The following is a 16,008-nucleotide window of genomic DNA, read 5'->3' on the forward strand; positions in this document are numbered from 1 at the left end:
GTTTGATTATTTCCTGCCTTCTATTCCTCCTGGGTGTATTTGCTTCTTTTTCTTCTAGAGCTTTTAGGTGTGCTGTCAAGCTGCTGACATATGCTCTTTCCTGTTTCTTTCTGCAGGCACTCAGCGCTATGAGTTTTCCTCTTAGCACAGCTTTCAATGTGTCCCATAAGTTTGAGTATGTTGTATCTTCATTTTCATTAAATTCTAAAAAGTTTTTAATTTCTTTCTTTACTTCTTCCTTGACCAGGTTATCATTGAGTAGAGCATTATTCAATTTCCACGTATATGTGGGCATTCTTCCCTTATTGTTATTGAAGACCAGTTTTAGGCCGTGGTGGTCCGATAGCACGCATGGGATTATTTCTATCTTTCTGTACCTGTTGAGGCCCGTTTTTTGACCAATTATATGGTCAATTTTGGAGAAAGTACCATGAGGAGCTGAGAAGAAGGTATATCCTTTTGCTTTAGGATAGAATGTTCTATAAATATCCGTTAAGTCCATTTGACTCATGACTTCTCTTAGTCTGTCGACATCACTGTTTAATTTTTGTTTCCATGATCTGTCCATTGATGAGAGTGGGGTGTTGAAATCCCCCACTATTATTGTGTGAGGTGCAATGTGTGTTTTGAGCTTTAGTAAGGTTTCTTTTACGTATGTAGGTGCCCTTGTATTTGGGGCATAGATATTTAGGATTGAGAGTTCATCTTGGTGGATTTTTCCTTTGATGAATATGAAGTGTCCTTCCTTATCTTTTTTGATGACTTTTATTTGGAAATTGATTTTGTTTGATATTAGAATGGCTACTCCAGCTTGCTTCTTCTGACCATTTGCTTGGAAAGTTGTTTTCCAGCCTTTCACTTTGAGGTAGTGTCTGTCTTTGTCTCTGAGGTGTGTTTCCTGTAGGCAGCAGAATGCAGGGTCCTCATTGCGTATCCAATTTGTTAATCTATGTCTTTTTATTGGGGAGTTGAGGCCATTGATATTGAGAGATATTAAGGAATAGTGATTATTGTTTCCCTTTATATTCATATTTGGATGTGAGGTTATGTTTGTGTGCTTACATTCTCTTTGTTTTGTTGCCAAGACGATTAGTTTCTTGCTTCTTCTAGGGTATAGCTTGCCTCCTTATGTTGGGCTTTACCATTTATTATCCTTTGTTGTGCTGGATTTGTAGAAAGATATTGTGTAAATTTGGTTTTGTCATGGAATATCTTGGTTTCTCCATCTATGTTAATTGAGAGTTTTGCTGGATACAGTAACCTGGGCTGGCATTTGTGTTCTCTTAGGGTCTGTATGACATCAGTCCAGGATCTTCTGGCCTTCATAGTTTCTGGCGAGAAGTCTGGTGTGATTCTGATAGGTCTCCCTTTATATGTTACTTGACCTTTTTCCCTTACTGCTTTTAATATTCTTTCTTTATTTTGTGCGTTTGGTGTTTTGACAATTATGTGACGGGAGGTGTTTCTTTTCTGGTCCAATCTATTTGGACTTCTGTAGGCTTCTTGTATGTCTATGGGTATCTCTTTTTTTAGGTTAGGGAAGTTTTCTTCTATGATTTTGTTGAAGATATTTACTGGTCCTTTGAGCTGGGAGTCTTCACTCTCTTCTATACCTATTATCCTTAGGTTTGATCTTCTCATTGAGTCCTGGATTTCCTGTATGTTTTGGACCAGTAGCTTTTTCCGCTTTACATTATCTTTGACAGTTGAGTCAATGATTTCTATGGAATCTTCTGCTCCTGAGATTCTCTCTTCCATCTCTTGTATTCTGTTGGTGAAGCTTGTATCTACAGCTCCTTGTCTCTTCTTTTGGTTTTCTATATCCAGGGTTGTTTCCATGTGTTCTTTCTTGATTGCTTCTATTTCCATTTTTAATTCCTTCAAGTGTTTGATTGTGTTTTCCTGGAATTCTTTCAGGGATTTTTGCGATTCCTCTCTGTAGGCTTCTACTTGTTTATTAATGTTTTCGTGTGTTTCCCTAAGTGTGTTCATTTCTTTCTTGAAGTCCTCCAGCATCATGATCAAATATGATTTTGAAACTAGATCTTGCTTTTCTGGTGTGTTTTGATATTCCATGTTTGTTTTGGTGGGAGAATTGGGCTCCGATGATGGCATGTAGTTTTGGTTTCTGTTGCTTGGGTTCCTGCGCTTGCCTCTCGCCATCAGATTATCTCTAGTGTTACTTTGTTCTGCTATTTCTGACAGTGGCTAGACTGTCCTATACGCCTGTGTGTCAGGAGTGCTGTAGACCTGTTTTCCTCTCTTTCAGTCAGTTATGGGGACAGAGTGTTCTGCTTTCGGGCGTGTAGTTTTTCCTATCTACAGGTCTTCAGCTGTTCCTGTGGGCCTGTGTCTTGAGTTCACCAGGCAGCTTTCTTGCAGCAGAAAATTTGGTCTTACCTGTGGTCCTGAGGCTCAAGTTCGCTCGTGGGGTGCTGCCCACGGGCTCTCTGCAGCGGCAGCAACCAGGAAGACCTGTGCCGCCCCTTCCGGGAGCTTCAGTGCACCAGGGTTCCAGATGGTCTTTGGCTTTTTCCTCTGGCGTCCGAGATGTGTGTGCAGGGAACAGTCTCTTCTGGTTTCCCAGGCTTGTCTGCCTCTCTGAAGGTTTAGCTCTCCCTCCCACGGGATTTGGGTGCAGAGAACTGTTTATCCGGTCTGTTTCTTTCAGGTTCCGGATGTGTCTCAGGCAGGTGTCCTGCCGCTCCTGGGCCCTCCCCCACGGGAGCCCAGCGGCCTTATACAGTTTCCTCTTGGGCCAGGGATGTGGGCAGGGGTGTGCAGTGTTGGTGGTCTCTTCCGCTCTGCAGCCTCAGGAGTGCCCACCTGACCAGGCGGTTGGGTCTCTCTCTCACCGGGTCTGGGAGCAGAGAGCTGCTGCGGGCCGGGATCTGCGGGTGTGGGACTTCCGGTAAACACAGAACGTGCCCGGTCCTAGAGAAATTCTGCTTCCGTGTGTCCCAAGCTCACCAGGCAGCTTTCTTGCAGCAGAAAATTTGGTCTTACCTGTGGTCCCGAGGCTCAGGTTCGCTCGTGGGGTGCTGCCCAGGGCCTCTCTGCAGCGGCCGCAACCAGGAAGACCTGTGCCGCCCCTTCCGGGAGCTTCAGTGCACCAGGGTTCCAGATGGTCTTTGGCTTTTTCCTCTGGCGTCCGAGATGTGTGTGCAGGGAGCAGTCTCTTCTGGTTTCCCAGGCTTGTCTGCCTCTCTGAAGGTTTAGCTCTCCCTCCCACGGGATTTGGGTGCAGAGAACTGTTTATCCGGTCTGTTTCTTTCAGGTTCCGGCGGTGTCTCCTTTTTTTTTTTTTTTTTTTTCCGGAGCTTGGGACTGAACCCAGGGCCTTGCGCTTGCTAGGCAAGCGCTCTACCGCTGAGCTAAATCCCCAACCCACAAATTTGTCTTTTAAATTGAATCAAGACTTTCAAAGTTTGAATATAAAAGCTTATGATTTGTTTACAGCTAGAATGAGTTAGATTGATTTTTTTTGTGTGTACATTCTTGTACATGCAAATAGAGTCCAGAAGATACCTTCATGTGTCATTCTTCTGAAAGATTGTCCACCTCATTTCAGACTGGGTCTCTCATTGGCTTGGAGCTTACCAATGAGAGTAGGCTGGCTGGCCAATGAGCCACAGGTCTCATTTTGTGTCTGTGTTCCTGGACTAGGATTACAATTGTGTACTCTGGCATTTTTACGCATGCTGTGAGGATTGAATTCAGGTCCTCATGTTTCCTTAGCAGTTTACTGAGTTCCTTGAGAGCTGATATTTATTTTTCCTTTGAGCTGTGAGGGACTGTGTGCAGAACTGAAGATGACTGCTTTGAAATATGGATGAATGTTTTCAGAACTGAGTATTTGATAGCTTCAATGAGAAAATTGTACTTAGAAAATACATTTAACATTTGTTATTTCTTAAAATAGAATGTTGTACTACCACCAGCGTGAGAAGACAAATAGCTTTATTGGACCACTGATTCACAAAGGCATAGTTCATTTCGGTTTCTTCTTTTCTTTACTTTTAGCCATCGTCTAGAATATTTCAAGCCTTTCAGTTTTAACACACTGCTTGGAGAAGAGTGGAAGCAGCCAGAATCAGACCTGTGGCTGATAGAGAAATCCGATATATAGGAGTATAACCAAAAGTGTCAGTCATTTCTCCTCTGTATCTTTTAAGGTAATCTAATAAGATACATATACACATTTCAATAACAATTTTAACAGAGATCACTGAAATGTTGTGCCTCTGTGGCAAATTGTATATGGTGAACAAAGAAATAGAAACTCTGTGTAACATAAAATAATTTTTACTTAAATATCCTCTCTACCCTTGAAATCAGTACAAAACAATAATTTATTTTAATTGATGAGACCATCTCTATCTGCTAAGGCATCAAGATAGAAGAGTTATCTAACTAGATATTTTTACTGTGTTGGAAGAAATGAAATAATCTTGAATTAAGGAAATGGAGTTGATACTTTTACTTACAAATAAATGATATTTTATTAATGTTGTTAAAAATGATGTCAGAATTCACCATTTGATTTTGAAGTGTCAAACAATCTTTGTTGAAGGTAGTTCCCAATATAATAAATCACTCCTCTCACATATTTGGGTCATGCAGACAAAAACTGAACAAAAGGAGTCTAAGAGTGAAACTGTACCACAGAACAACCAGACACAGATGCAGAGTGTTCCACCAACAGCTGCAGAATGAACTCTATTTTCAGAGGCTTATCAAACATGTTCCAGAATAAGACTAGTAACACACTTGTTGCAATTCAGATAGCTATAGCTACTTGAGTTTAAACTAGAAGACTTTTAGATCTGATAAACAAATTCAGCCAAGTGGCACAAACACAGTCAGAATACATACAAAAATTACAGATTTTCCACACCCCACCAACCAGCCTGCTGAGATATCAGGAAAGCAATCCCACTCTAAGCAAAAAGAATATTTAGGAACAAGCCTGTGTGTTATTAGTTTTCTCATTGTAGTTAAAAGATAATTGGCAGAAGCAAGTTGGTGAAGGAAGGTTTTATATTGGCTCACAGTGCTGGATACACTCCATCATAATGGGGAAAACATGGCAACAGGAATGTGAGGTGACTGGTCATGTGTGTCTACAGATGAATGGTATGCTCAGCTTACTTTCTCATTTTCATTCAACCCTGGAACCCCATCCCATGGAATGATGCAGAACTCATTCTGGATTTGCTTTTCATTCTCAATCCTTTTTAAAAACACTCACATTGACATATTGATGAGTACAGCTCCTAGATTATTCTAACTCCACTCAAGCTGACAGTGAGATTAGTCATCATATCTTGCTGAGGTGGTGAAAGGGTTCTACAATGAAAGTTTCAGAACTTTGGAGAAAGAAATTGAGGAAGACACTAGAAGATGAAAAGGCGTTCCATGTTCTTAGATCAGCAGATTTCATATTGGGGAAATGTTCATATGAAAACAAGCTATCTGGAAGTATTTATGATCACCCTCAAAATTTGAATGGCATTCTTCACATAAATAGAACAGTATCCTAAAATGTGCTTGCAAGACAAAAGGTCTATGATAGGCAAAGATGTCCTGAGTACCAAGAATATGATTAGAAGTTCTCAGTATTTGATTTCAAGTTATATGACAGTTATAGTAATAAATGAAACCAGTATAATTATAAACATCCTGTGTATAAATCAGCCCCAAGACCTTAATGTGAGATCTGAAACATTAAAACCAAAAGAAGACATAAGGAAAATATTTCAAGATATAAATACAGGCAGTGACTTCAGGCATATAACTCTATTGCCTCTCGAATTAAAAGAATCAACAAAATGGATTTCATCAAATTAAAAAGTTGCACAGGAAAGGGGATAATTAATGAAGTGAAGAGACAGACTGTAATGGGGGAGAAAAATCTTTGCTAGCTACTCTTCCATCAGAGGCTTAACATCTAGCATATCCGAAGAACTTAGAAAAACAACATCAAAGCAAGACAGGGCAAAGTGCAATCAATAACTGAACAGATCATCTACGTACTTCTCATAAGAACTTGTATAGGTAGCTAATGATTATAAAAAACTTAGTGTCTTAAGTTTTAGGAAAATGCAAGTTAAAACTGCATTGATATTTCATTTCATCCAGTAAATATGACTATCCTGAAGAAAGCAACAATTGACGGTGAGGGTAAAGAGAATGAGCTCAAAGCCAGTATTCTTGGAATCATATATTAGTATTGTCAACTGTAGATATATACTGAAAGTAGAGCTACCATTTGATCCAGCTCTACCACTTTGAGTACATCCCCTAAGGGTATCTGAATCAACGTAGCTCTGTTCATCACATTATTCGAGTTATGGTATCAGTCTAGGTGTTTACTGATGAATAGATAAAGAAAACACACATGCAATGAGACAGACACAGGACACAGGAGTGCCCACCTGACCAGGCGGTTGGGTCTCTCTCTCACGGGGTCTGGGAGCAGAGTGCTGCTGCAGGCCGGGATCCTCGGGTGTGGGACTTCCGGTAAACACAGGAAGTGCCCAGTCCTAGAGGAATTCTGCCTCCGTGTGTCCCGTGCTCACCAGGCAGCTTTCTTGCAGCAGAAAAGTTGGTCTTTCCTGTGGTCCCGAGGCTCAAGTTCGCTCGTGGGGTGCTACCCACGGCCTCTCTGCAGTGGCAGCAACCAGGAAGATCGCATTTATCCATTTAACAATCACTACTGCTAGTAAAAGGTGGCTTGATTCCTTATTGAATATATTGTCTATCTGAAAAAATTGCTGCTGTAATGTGAACCTGACTTTAGGAGCAATTTTTTTTTTGTCTACTTTACTGGTTTCTTATACATACCATCCTTCCAATCCTTATTCCACCCTAGTCCCTTTCAACCTCTCAACAGTCAGTAGAAAAGACATTTTCTCTGCTCCACATTAACAGGTCTATTAATATTGCATTTTTCTGGTCTTGTTTATACAGCTTTTTAAGTAAAACGGGTTCATAGCAGTTTTCCTAGGACTCTGGCTTTTATAAACTTTCTCCCCCTTCTTCAGAAATGTTCCCTGAGTTATAGATGGAGGAGCCATGGTATAACCAATTTTTGTAGAATGTATTCTCTCCCCCAGTGCTGCACCTTTCTGCCCTGATCCATGTAGCATTCCTTATTATCAGGAAGCTTTGCTAAGCTGCTCTGTCCCTACTTAATACCTCTGACATTATTCCAGGTAAGCATGACATATTTCTCAGAATCATTTGATATGATGGTAGAGACAATTTAACCAACTCCCAGTAATATGCTATCAGCTATCTTTCAATGGACTGCAAAGAAACTAGTTTTCAAATCCAAACCGTTGAGAACTTTGCCAGGTAAGTTCCACTTGATTGCTCCTTCAGCATTCCAATCTGCATACATTCTAGGGACAGGTATTCTAGTGCCACGTGAGCAACTGGTTCACAAAGGCATGTTGAGGCTTTCTGTACCAATGTTTTTTGATCTCCCAAGGACTTCAGATAACCTTGTGATAAAGCATAACACTGATTTTTTTAGAAGTATTAAGATTTTGTTGAAACTCAAATAACAGTGTTATCTGTGAGCTTTATACTTGCTTGCAGGTCTCTGGGAGGAAATGATTCATTTCCCAAAGTTTAGAGAATAGTTTAAATTGTTGCAGGGATTTCTCAAATTGAGAAGTATATGAAACCTAGCTGGTTATTTTAGTCCTTAACTCCTCTTGATCCCTTTCTAAGGATGCAGTTGACTTTTTAGTGTCAATACCTTGCTCTAAATTACTCTTGAGTGATTTTTAGAGCCAAGAGATTCATTTACTAGACCATGGCAACATGCCAAAAAATTTAAACAAATTGCTGTGCTAACAGTGAATTTACCCTGATTTTATACCATAAATACACGAACTGTGCCTGGACGCTGAGATGGAGTTTGTAAAGAAGGCACTGTCCCATGCAGCGAGCATGTGGCCTTTGTCTTTCTTCACTCCCTATTTTCTTCATATTGCATATATGATTCAATCATACTACAACCTTATATGAAAATCTAATGTATTGCAAAGACTTCAATTGAAAGAACACCACTGATTCAAACAAGTAACACACCATTCTAAATGTAAAAGTTCTGAGACAGAAATATGAAAGAGATGAAAAGGCAAGGCAGCATTTTTAACTACCAATTCCATAATAACAATAATAAATTGCAGTAATAATGAATTACATGGAATTCTTCAGTTGAAAAGCCTGGGTGGTTTTAAATAAAATATGAACATTTTGAAAAAAATCAATGTAGAATACAGAAGAGGAATTCAGCAAAGAAATGAAAATGCCGAAAAACTCAAATAGAAATTTGGGAATGAAATCTTTATAAGTAAATAAAAACCTCAGTGGAAACTTCAGCAATAAAATCGATCAAATGGAAGATTAATTATCAGAGCTTGAAGACAATATAGATTAGAACATTCAGTCAATAACAAAATAGAAAAAAAGCATGTCTAGTGCATAAAAGATTTATGGGACATTATTAGAAGATCAAATTTATGAATCATGGATACAGAACAAGAAAAAGTATTAGATAAAGCCACAAAAATATACTTAACAATTATAGCAGAAAAATCCCAAAAATCCAGAGAAAGAAATGACAAGGTTCATGAAGCATACGGATGTAGTCATTGTTGGAAAATAAATTGTCCATGACATAACTAAAACATGAAAGCTGCAAGAAAGAAGCAGCAAATCACATATAAGAGGAATCACACTACAGAAACTGTAACACATTTCAAAAGAAACTTTAAAAGTTAGGACAAGGAATGATGCATTTCAAACTCAGTAAAACAGTAAAATACAAACCCAGATTACTACGATGTTAGCCTTGATAATTGAAGAAGGAATATGTTTATGATGAAGACAAATTCATGACTATAAAGCCAACATTTACAGAAGATACAGATGAAAAAGTTAAACATATCTGTGAGGTCAAGGGGAAAATAAATTATACTCAAGCAGTAATAAGCAAATGAGGATTAGGAAAGTACCAACCATTACAAAGAAAATAACATGACAGCAATAAATATATGCATTTCATGGATAAATTTGAAAGTTTATAATCTCAACTCTAACCAAAATGCCATAGCCATCTGATTGAAAATAAGACCTTTCACCAACAGAATACAAGAGATGGAAGAGAGAATCTCAGGAGCAGAAGATTCCATAGAAATCATTGACTCAACTGTCAAAGATAATGTAAAGCGGAAAAAGCTACTGGTCCAAAACATACAGGAAATCCAGGACTCAATGAGAAGATCAAACCTAAGGATAATAGGTATAGAAGAGAGTGAAGACTCCCAGCTCAAAGGACCAGTAAATATCTTCAACAAAATCATAGAAGAAAACTTCCCTAACCTAAAAAAAGAGATACCCATAGGCATACAAGAAGCCTACAGAACTCCAAATAGATTGGACCAGAAAAAAAACACCTCCCGTCACATAATTGTCAAAACACCAAACGCACAAAATAAAGAAAGAATATTAAAAGCAGCAAGGGAAAAAGGTCAAGTAACATATAAAGGCAGACCTATCAGAATCACACCAGACTTCTCGCCAGAAACTATGAAGGCCAGAAGATCCTGGACTGATGTCATACAGACCCTAAGAGAACACAAATGCCAGCCCAGGTTACTGTATCCTGCAAAACTCTCAATTAACATAGATGGAGAAACCAAGATATTCCATGACAAAACCAAATTTACACAATATCTTTCTACAAATCCAGCACTACAAGGGATGATAAATGGTAAAGCCCAACATAAGGAGGCAAGCTATACCCTAGAAGAAGCAAGAAACTAATCGTCTTGGCAACAAAACAAAGAGAATGAAAGCACAAAAACATAACTTCACATCCAAATATGAATATTATGGGAAGCAATAATCACTATTCCTTAATATCTCTCAACATCAATGGCCTCAACTCCCCAATAAAAAGACATAGATCAACAAACTGGATACGCAACGAGGACCCTGCATTCTGCTGCCTACAGGAAACACACCTCAGAGACAAAGACAGACATTACCTCAGAGTGAAAGGCTGGAAAACAATTTTCCAAGCAAATGGTCAGAAGAAGCAAGCTGGAGTAGCCATTCTAATATCAAATAAAATCAATTTTCAATTAAAAGTCATCAAAAAAGATAAGGAAGGACACTTCATATTCATCAAAGGAAAAATTCACCAAGATGAACTCTCAATCCTAAATATCTATGCCACAAATACAAGGGCACCTTCATATGTAAAAGAAACCTTACTAAAGCTCAAAACACACATTGCACCTCACACAATAATAGTGGGGGATTTCAACACCCCACTCTCATCAATGGACAGATCATGGAAACAGAAATTAAACAGAGATGTCGACAGACTAAGAGAAGTCATGAGCCAAATGGACTTAACGGATATTTATAGAACATTCTATCCTAAAGCAAAAGAATATACCTTCTTCTCAGCTCCTCATGGTACTTTCTCCAAAATTGACCATATAATTGGTCAAAAAACGGGCCTCAACAGGTACAGAAAGATAGAAATAATCCCATGCGTGCTATCGGACCACCACGGCCTAAAACTGGTCTTCAATAACAATCGAGGAAGAATGCCCACATATACTTGGAAATTGAATAATGCTCAACTCAATGATAACCTGGTCAAGGAAGAAATAAAGAAAGAAATTAAAAACTTTCTAGAATTTAATGAAAATGAAGGTACAACATACCCAAACTTATGGGACACAATGAAAGCTGTGCTAAGAGGAAAACTCATAGTGCTGAGTGCCTGCAGAAAGAAACAGGAAAGAGCATATGTCAGCATCTTGACAGCACACCTAAAAGCTCTAGAACAAAAAGAAGCAAATACACCCAGGAGGAGTAGAAGGCAGGAAATAATCAAACTCAGAGCTGAAATCAACCAAGTAGAAACAAAAAGGACCATAGAAAGAATCAACAGAACCAAAAGTAGGTTCTTTGAGAAAATCAACAAGATAGATAAACCCTTAGCCAGACTAACGAGAGGAAACAGAGAGTGCGTCCAAATTAACAAAATCAGAAATGAAAAGGGAGACATAACAACAGATTGAGAGGAAATTCAAAAAATCATCAGATCTTACTATAAAAACCTATATTCAACAAAACTTGAAAATCTTCAGGAAATGGACAATTTCCTAGACAGATACCAGGTACCGAAGTTAAATCAGGAACAGATAAACCAGTTAAACAACCCCATAACTCCTAAGGAAATAGAAGCAGTCATTAAAGGTCTCCCAACCAAAAAGAGCCCAGGTCCAGACGGGTTTAGTGCAGAATTCTATCAAACCTTCATAGAAGACCTCATACCAATATTCCCAACTATTCCACAAAATTGAAACAGATGGATCACTACCGAATACCTTCTACGAAGCCACAATTACACTTATACCTAAACCACACAAAGACACAACAAAGAAAGAGAACTTCAGACCAATTTCCGTTATGAATATCGACGCAAAAATACTCAACAAACTTCTGGCAAACCGAATCCAAGAGCACATCAAAACAATCATCCATCATGACCAAGTAGCTTCATCCCAGGCATGCAGGGATGGTTTAATATACGGAAAACCATCAACCTGATCCATTATATAAACAAACTGAAGGAACAAAACCACATGATCATTTCATTAGATGCTCAGAAAGCATTTGACAAAATTCAACACCCCTTCATGATAAAAGTCCTGGAAAGAATAGGAATTCAAGGCCCATACCTGAACATAGTAAAAGCCATATACAGCAAACCAGTTGCTAACATTAAACTAAATGGAGAGAAACTTGAAGCAATCCCACTAAAATCAGGGACTAGACAAGGCTGCCCACTCTCTCCCTACTTATTCAATATAGTTCTTGAAGTTCTAGCCAGAGCAATCAGACAACAAAAGGAGGTCAAGGGGATACAGATCGGAAAAGAAGAAGTCAAAATATCACTATTTGCAGATGATATGATAGTATATTTAAGTGATCCCAAAAGTTCCACCAGAGAACTACTAAAGCTGATAAACAACTTCAGCAAAGTGGCTGGGTATAAAAATTAACTCAAATAAATCTGTTGCCTTCCTCTATACAAAAGAGAAACAAGCCGAGAAAGAAAATAGGGAAACGACACCCTTCATAATAGACCCAAATAATATAAAGTACCTCGGTGTGACTTTAACAAAGCAAGTAAGAGATCTGTACAATAAGAACTTCAAGACACTGAAGAAGGAAATTGAAGAAGACCTCAGAAGATGGAAAGATCTCCCATGCTCATGGATTGGCAGGATTAATATAGTAAAAATGGCCATTTTACCAAAAGCAATCTACAGATTCAATGCAATCCCCATCAAAATACCAATCCAATTCTTCAAAGAGTTAGACAGAACAATTTGCAAATTCATCTGGAATAACAAAAAACCCAGGATAGCTAAAGCTATCCTCAAAAATAAAAGGACTTCAGGGGGAATCAGTATCCCTGAACTCAAGCAGTATTACAGAGCAATAGTGATAAAAACTGCATGGTATTGGTACAGAGACAGACAGATAGACCAATGGAATAGAATTGAAGACCCAGAAGTGAACCCACACACCTATGGTCACTTGATTTTTGACAAAGGAGCCAAAACCATCCAATGGAAAAAAGATAGCATTTTCAGCAAATGGTGCTGGTTCAACTGGAGGGCAACATGTAGAAGAATGCAGATCGATCCATGCTTATCACCCTGTACAAAGCTTAAGTCCAAGTGAATCAAGAACCTCCACATCAAACCAGACACACTCAAACTAATAGAAGAAAAACTAGGGAAGCATCTGGAACACATGGGCACTGGAAAAAATTTCCTGAACAAAACACCAATGGCTTACGCTCTAAGATCAAGAATCGACAAATGGGATCTCATAAAACTGCAAAGCTTCTGTAAGGCAAAGGACACTGTGGTTAGGACAAAACGGCAACCAACAGATTGGGAAAAGATCTTTACCAATCCCACAACAGATAGAGGCCTTATATCCAAAATATACAAAGAACTCAAGATGTTAGACCGCAGGGAAACAAATAACCCTATTTAAAAATGGGGTTCAGAGCTAAACAAAGAATTCACAGCTGAGGAATGCCGAACGGCTGAGAAACACCTAAAGAAATGTTCAACATCTTTAGTCATAATGGAAATGCAAGTCAAAAGAACCCTGAGATTTCACCTCACACCAGTGAGAATGGCTAAGATCAAAAACTCAGGGGACAACAGATGCTGGCGAGGATGTGGAGAAAGAGGAACACTCCTCCATTGTTGGTGGGATTGCAGACTGGTACAACTATTCTGGAAATCAGTCTGGAGGATCCTCAGAAAATTGGACATTGAACTGCCTGAGGATCCAGCTATACCTCTCTTGGGCATATAGCCAAAAGATGCCCCAACATATAAAAAAGACACGTGCTCCACTATGTTCATTGCAGCCTTATTTATAATAGCCAGAAGCTGGAAAGAACCCAGATGCCCTTCAACAGAGTAATGGATACAGAAAATGTGGTACATCTACACAATGGAATATTACTCAGCTATCAAAAACAACGGCTTTATGAAATTCTTAGGCAGATGGTTGGAACTGGAAAACATCATCCTGAGTGAGCTAACCCAATCACAGAAAGACATACATGGTATGCACTCATTGATAAGTGGCTATTAGCCCAAATGCTTGAATTACCCTAGATGCCTAGAACAAATGAAACTCAAGACGGATGATCAAAATGTGAATGCTTCACTCCTTCTTTAAAAGGGGAACAAGAATACCCTTGGCAGGGAAGAGAGAGGCAAAGATTAAAACTTAGACTGAAGGAACACCCATTCAGAGCCTGCCCCACATGTGGCCCATACATATACAGCCACCCAATTAGACAAGATGGATGAAGCAAAGAAGTGCAGACCGACAGGGGCCGGATGTAGATCTCTCCTGAGAGGCACAGCCAGAATACAGCAAATACAGAGCCGAATGCCAGCAGCAAACCACTGAACTGAGAATAGGACCCCCGTTGAAGGAATCAGAGAAAGAACTGGAAGAGCTTGAAGGGGCTCGAGACCCCATATGTACAACAATGCCAAGCAACCAGAGCTTCCAGGGACTAAGCCACTACCTAAAGTCTATACATGGACTGACCCTGGACTCTGACCTCATAGGTAGCAATGAATATCCTAGTAAGAGCACCAGTGGAAGGGGAAGCCCTGGGTCCTGCTAAGACTGAAACCCCAGTGAACTAGACTGGTGGGGGGAGGGCGGCAATGGGGGGAGGGTTGGGAGGGGGACACCCATAAGGAAGGGGAGGGGGGAGGGGGATGTTTGCCCGGATACCGGGAAAGGGAATAACACTCGAAATGTATATAAGAAATACTCAAATTAATAAAAAAAAAAAAAGAAAATAAGACCTATTTTCTTAGTTATGAGAAACACATGTCACTGGCAATGACAAACAGTCTCAGGCTGAAAGGATGGAAAAATATTCTACAAGCATCTGGAACTGGAAAGCCCGCATGTATTTCTATATTGATACCTAACAAAGTAAACTTTAAATCCAAATTATAAGAGATGTCAATGTTTATATAAGTTCAGAGGACACAGGAACTATGTGCTCAATGTGAAATACTTCTTCTATCCAGTCCACAACTGTGCCTGGAGGGAGATTATGTGCTCCATTCCCCCATCCCTGCCCCCACCCCCAAAGGCAGCTTGACTCCAATAGGTCCATTATAACCAGGTTCACAGGAGGTACAGGCTCCAGTCAGAGACAGCAAGGCCAGTTAACACTCGAGGTTACCAGATGGTGAGAAGCAAGTGCAAGAACATACACAACAGAAACAAATATCATTTGGCACCATCAAAACCCAGTTCTGTCACTACAGCAAACCCTGGATACCTTAACATACCTGAAAAGCAAGATTCTGACATATAGCCTTCCAGTTTCCACCTGTGCCCAGAATTGACCCTGTGGCAGAGCTCTCTCTTCGCAGATTCCACTGGGAGAGAGCTGGATTCTCAGAAGTACTGACACACCCGAGAGCACAGGTGAGACCACCATTTCTGCTTACATTCCTGGCCCAAGATGAACCGAACTGGAGCCCTCAGGACACAGGAACCAAGGAGCAGCTAGGGACAGGATCCTTATGGTTTCTGCCTGCGTCCAGAACTGACCCTATGCCACAGCTTTCTGTACCCAGATCCCCCTGGGAGAAAGTCAGTTTCCCAGGAGTGCTGAATACCTGAGAGCACGATTAAGACCAACACTTCTACTCCAAGGGACCTGCCTAGAGACCTCAGGACACCGAAATTGAGGAGCAGTCTGGGACAGGAGCCTGGGGCCTAAGCTGACCCTGTGTCACAGCTCTCTGTACCCATATCCCACTAGGGAGAGAGCTGGTCTCTGAGTAGTGCTACACACAGGCTTACAGGCGGGTCAAGCCCCTTTCAAAGACAGCAATACCAGCTAACACCAAAGATAAGCAGATAGCAAGAGGCAAGGGCAAGAACCTAAGCAACAGAAACAAAGGCCACTTCAAATCATCAGAACCCAGTTCCCTTACCACAGCAAGCCCTGGAAACCCCAATACACCAGAAAGGGAAGATTGTGATTTAAAATCACAGCACATGATGGTGTTAGATGACTTTGAGAAGGACATAAATAACTCCCCAAAAGAAATACAGGGCAACACAGATAAACAGGTAGAAGCCATTAAAGAGGGAACACAAAAATTCCCTTAAAGAATTACAGGAAAACACAACAAAACATGAAAGGATTGAACAAAACCATCCAGGATTTAAAAATGGAAATAGAAACAACAACAGAATCACAAAGGGAGACAACCCTGGAGATAGAAAACCTAGGACAGAGATCAGGAGTCATAGATGCAAGCATCACCAACAGAATACAAGAGATGGAAAAGAGAATCTCACAGCCAGAAGATACCATAGAAAACA

At 40.0% G+C, this 16,008-nt stretch overlaps 1 protein-coding gene across 6 annotated transcripts in view; it reads left to right on the plus strand.

The window, feature by feature from the left end:
* The window catches only part of C2h4orf33 (similar to human chromosome 4 open reading frame 33), a 77,008-nt gene that overhangs the window by 24,259 nt on the left and 36,741 nt on the right, over positions 1–16,008 (plus strand). For 4 of the 6 annotated variants that reach the window (XM_039102595.2, XM_039102596.2, XM_006232306.5 and 1 more), the window contains one exon: positions 4,024–4,520. In XM_039102595.2, coding sequence (XP_038958523.1) covers positions 4,024–4,129 — 106 coding nt within the window. In that variant the 3' untranslated portion in view covers positions 4,130–4,520. Of the gene's footprint in view, positions 1–4,023; positions 4,521–16,008 lie in introns of those variants that run through there. The other 2 variants (XR_351653.5, XM_006232308.5) reach the window with 1 other exon arrangement.

The sequence above is a fragment of the Rattus norvegicus genome, chromosome 2, assembly GCF_036323735.1.
Source record: "Rattus norvegicus strain BN/NHsdMcwi chromosome 2, GRCr8, whole genome shotgun sequence".
NCBI classification, from domain to species: Eukaryota; Metazoa; Chordata; class Mammalia; order Rodentia; family Muridae; genus Rattus; species Rattus norvegicus.